General features: G+C 44.0%; 1 protein-coding gene across 1 annotated transcript; it reads right to left on the bottom strand.

Annotated features, from left to right (window-relative positions):
• Positions 1-659: 659 nt before the first annotated feature.
• LOC120966203 (uncharacterized) lies at positions 660-3,289 on the bottom strand. Its single transcript, XM_040392021.3, has 5 exons — positions 3,096-3,289; positions 2,290-2,625; positions 1,137-1,911; positions 986-1,065; positions 660-903 (listed from the first exon to the last, which is right to left on the bottom strand). Exons 2-3 carry the CDS (start codon positions 2,605-2,607, stop codon positions 1,723-1,725), a joined length of 507 nt encoding a protein of 168 aa, XP_040247955.1. The 5' UTR covers positions 2,608-2,625; positions 3,096-3,289; the 3' UTR covers positions 660-903; positions 986-1,065; positions 1,137-1,722.
• Positions 3,290-4,596: the final 1,307 nt, after the last annotated feature.

The following is a 4,596-nucleotide window of genomic DNA, read 5'->3' as shown; positions in this document are numbered from 1 at the left end:
TGAAGAAACACACCCTACACCTAATCTAACTCGGCCCTTATTTTTGAATAAACACCCGCCTTCGTCCATACTAGTTGTGTGATTTCTTTTCATCAAAACAAAAAAAAAACAGCCGTGGGCAGCTCCAGTTAGGGCTGGACACGAGGCGAGCCGAGCCTGGCTTTGGCTCGCTCTAGAGCGGCTCGGCTCGGCTCGCTCAGCCAACGAGCCTACTTCAACCGGCTCGGCTCGCTTTGGCTATGGCTCGGCTCAGACCGAGCCGACTCGTAAGCCAGTTTCTCCCAGAACCATTTAATAGTACAGACCTTTGTATATAGTGCATATACTTGATTTTTTGCGGCAATTAAACCTATATTTTGAAAAAGAAATAGTTTATAGTACTAAAAATGAACAATCCAGCAGTCTATTGTTTTAAGAAATGGTCATAGTAATGAAAAATAATGTTCTTATATGAATTATTCTACAAAAATTCTAACAATGGAACACATATGAGAGAAAGAATTGGGCATCATTTCTATTGAATTTTGGACATCACTTCAATTGAACTTTACACAGGAAAACATCAAATATTGACAGCCAAACAAGGAAATTTTGCATAGCATAACACTTACCACTTTGACATAAAACTGAGAAAATGTTGACAGCCAAACAATGACTAGTGAAAACCACATAATACAAAGTTCATAGTTCATCACAAGTTCACAACAACATTGTTGAAAGTGCATGGTTCATCACAACATCATTCAAGGTCCATAGTTCACCACAACAGCACACATAATTCGAAGTTCATCACAACAAAAGAAATGGCACGAGATGATCACGTTGACCTCAACAATCCACATGAGAAGATCATGTAGACATCCATCTTCAAAATAGCAAGAACAACACCCACATGGCGAATATCTACATGTAACACAGATTTGTAAACTTGATATTCTCAATATGTCAAGATAGGAAAACTGAGACATGTAAAAACATTAGTTACCAATTGTTGTCACCCCCCACATCAACAATCTTGGGCAACTTGATATTCTCAACATTGTCCTCCTCATCTTCATCCCTCTCCTAATTATTTGTAAGTTAGCCACATACAAGAAATAGACAGAAATCATAGAAGAAGAAGATAGGAATCATACCACCACATTGAAGTCCTTGTGAGAACCTTTGATATAACTAGCACCGCACACCAAGGCTTCCACCATTTCTGGTTTCAAAGAACTCCTGTAGTCATCTAAAACCACACAAGTAGACATATCTAAGTTCAAGCATAGGATGACAAGTTGACAAGCTAACATCCAATGTAACAAATCATCTTTGCCATGACCTCCTTGATGAGGTCCTTATCATACTCAATGCACCGGACTGCTGGACCACTTGTTGTTGCATTGGTTTTTCTAAAAAATAGAGTAGCTTGGATGAGATCCCTATTAACCTTGTCCTTGTAATTCTTGCATGTGTCCATATGTCTTCCCATGGATGAGGTGCTTCCACCTTGGACATATGCATATTGATTGTCACAATAATTACATTGTGCCTTCAACTCCATCAAACCTTCTTTCGATGGCACCTTTACCTTATTAAAGAAGGTCCAAACCGCCGACCTCGACCTTGAAGGAGCTTGACCTCTTCGCTTCTTGGCACTCTTTCATTGCACTTTTCTTGCTTCATCCTCACCCGAACTAAGAAGTGCGGTTTCTTGCACTTGAGGCGTAGGACCAATGCCTAGACCATCCTCGGAATGTCATCACCTTCGAAGGCTTCTTCTTCACTATCCACAAACCCATCTGAATCTGATTTGTCACCAACCCCAGGCGGCACCTCAAACAAAGTATCTTTCTCTTCCTCGTCCTCCTCCTCATCCTCTTCCACCTCTTCATGATCCTCCTCCGCTTGCTTATCATGCTCCATTGCCTACCACACAAAAAGAATACACATGAGCTTGGACACACATATATTTGACTTATGGATAGCAAAAACAGCACACACATGAGCTTGGACACACATATATTTGACTTTTGGATAGCAAAAACAGCGACACACATGAGCTTGCACAAACATATATTTGATATTTAGATACCAAAAAGAGCACACCCATGAGCTTGGACAAACATATATTTGACATTTGGATACCAAAAACAGCACACACACATGAGCTTGCACAAACATATATTTGACATTTGGGTACCAAAAACAGCACATATGAGCTTGGGCACACATAAATTTGACTTTCAAAAAGCAAAAACAGCACATACACAAGCTTGCACAAATATATATTTTGCACGTACATACCTGCGAAGATGTAGCCTCCCTCTCATAGTAGTTTGCGGAGCCGGAGGCAACGGCGATTCCGGCACGCACGCCAGCGCCGGTGGGGTCAGGGAGACGTCGAGGCGGAGGTTTCTTTTTTACCCTATACAACAACTCAGCGATTGGGACATTGCTGGAATCATTTGTCAGCTTCCTCGGCAGCCGTGTAGTAGCTGCTGCATTGCCCTTCTCATTCCCCTTCTGCATCCCCGAGACCGGCAACTTTCTCTTCATAATGGAGTCCAACGTCCTCTCTTTCTCCTTCTCCTTCCCACTCGCCTTCCCCTTTTGCTTGTCCATTGTTGCGACGATAGGCGTCTGCACACATTAGCAAACAACAAACGGTCAATCATCAACAACAGTAAACTAATTAGACATGGAGTCTATGTAATTTTCCAGCAAGTAGATTTTTTTTCAAGCTGCTATGCTACAACAAGTAGATCATCAACTAGTTCATCAACAACAGAAAACTAATTACACATGGAATCAATGAAAATTTTGATCTATCCATCCATTCTGCCCTACAAGTCCATCCATCCATGATCCATCCATCCGTTGCTGCTACATCTAGCCGTACAGACTACAATACATCTACCTGACTACGTCCATCGATCCATCCATCCATCCATCCACCAGATGTGTACTAGTGCAGACACCTACGGCTAGGGTTTGGGAAGTTCGAACTACATGACTACATCCATCGATCCATCCATCCATTGATCCATCACATGCGTACTAAGTTCAGAGAGCTGCTGCTAGGGATTGGGATTTGGGAAGGAAGGAAGTACCTGCTCCGGCTCGTCACGTTCCACGAGAAACCAGGGGAGGCGCGTCCGTCTACATCCGGTGTGGTGAGGAACGGTCGCGCCGCCCGTCGCCGTCGGTGCCGAGTTGGCGAGGAAGCGCGGCGTCGCTCGTCGCCGTCGATCCAGATTTGCGTGGCGAGAGAGAGGCGAGGCGGCGCAGAGCAGAGAAAGGGAGAGACGAGAGACTGGCTGTGGTTGCTCGTGCCCTAATGCGCTAGCTATTGTGATCGATGGTGGAATTGGGCTGGGCCGCAAGCGAGCCACCGAGCTGGACCGGCCGAAACTCGGCTCGGCTCAGTCGCGAAACGAGCCTGTTCTCAGACCTCGGCCCGCTCGATAATCCTATCGAGCCGAGCTGGAGCGAGCTTCGGGCCGAGCCGAAAAGCTCGCTCGTACGTCCAGTCCTAGCTCCAGTGGCAAATCGGGGGGGGGGGGGGGGGGGGGGGGTGTTGGTGCTTCGACAGGCTCGAGCCCCCCTCCATAAATTAGAAAAAAGAATTACTAGTATTCAGTCATGCCCCGTATCAAAATTTCTAGCCTTATTTAAACTAAAAAACTGAGAGTCTGTGGCTTTTCCTTCACACCGTTAACACTGAGCCCCCCTCGTTTTCTTTCAAGATTCGCCACTGGGCAGCTCTACCTATTCCGTACTACACAATCCTTTTCTCAATCACGATTGCAACCTACATCAAGTGGCGATGAGGATGGAGTGAACCTGCTCGGACAATTGCCACGATGAAACACATCTGCTTGGACGGTCGCTGGGACTGCATCTCTCAATCGCGATGAAAACGACTGCATCTCATCTCATTTAGTGGTCGAAGTAAGCATATTGTCTGTCGTTTTTACAAGGTTTATTAGTTATCTGGTAATAATGTAGTGACTTGGAAGTTGCTTGGCCCAGTACAATGTAGCCTATGTGACCAGCATGCTGTTTGTCATGTTCTTTGTAAGATGTAACTTCTGTATCTTGCAGCAAATGCTGTAGCAAGTTTCCCATGCTCTTGCTTGGCTTGGTACACTCTGTAGCCTAGGCAACAAGCATGTTTGTGTTTCACGTTAAAATGTAAATGCTATGTTTTGCAGCCTATCAATAGAAAGACAAAAGGATCTGAAGTATAATTCGCACACAACAATTGCAGCTTTGCTAAATGAGCAAAGCGTGACTATGTTCCATCAGACTCGTGAGTTCATTTGAATAATAGGGTGGATCTGATTTAGGAGATAGAAACTTGTAGCAGCACTGCAATGCTACTTTTTTTTAGCACAAACTGCAATGACACTTCAATGATAAAAGAAAAATCATGTTGTGCATCCTCACGCTGCATCCATTTCATCCATACTATTAATTAACCAATCTGAATGCATTCAACATATTAGAGTCCGATCCAACATTTGCTGAGAGTTTGAAAAAGAGGAGTATTTTGTCAAAGAAATAACAATATTTCAATCCCTGAGCATACAATAGAAGCAACATTTAGTT

Source organism: Aegilops tauschii, chromosome 6 (assembly GCF_002575655.3).
Source record: "Aegilops tauschii subsp. strangulata cultivar AL8/78 chromosome 6, Aet v6.0, whole genome shotgun sequence".
Classification (NCBI taxonomy): Eukaryota; Viridiplantae; Streptophyta; class Magnoliopsida; order Poales; family Poaceae; genus Aegilops; species Aegilops tauschii.
Note: the sequence above shows the minus strand (reverse complement) of the source record. Positions and strands in the feature narration are given on the sequence as shown.

What these genes read in the sequence shown, in the direction of transcription:
- LOC120966203 (XM_040392021.3), bottom strand. Translation starts at nt 2,607, where the DNA reads ATGGACAAGCAAAAGGGGAAGGCGAGTGGGAAGGAGAAGGAGAAAGAG. An exon ending in GGGAGGCTACATCTTCGCAG is followed by an intron (nt 1,912 to 2,289) that starts GTATGTACGTGC and finishes TTTGTGTGGTAG; the next exon opens with GCAATGGAGCATGATAAGCA.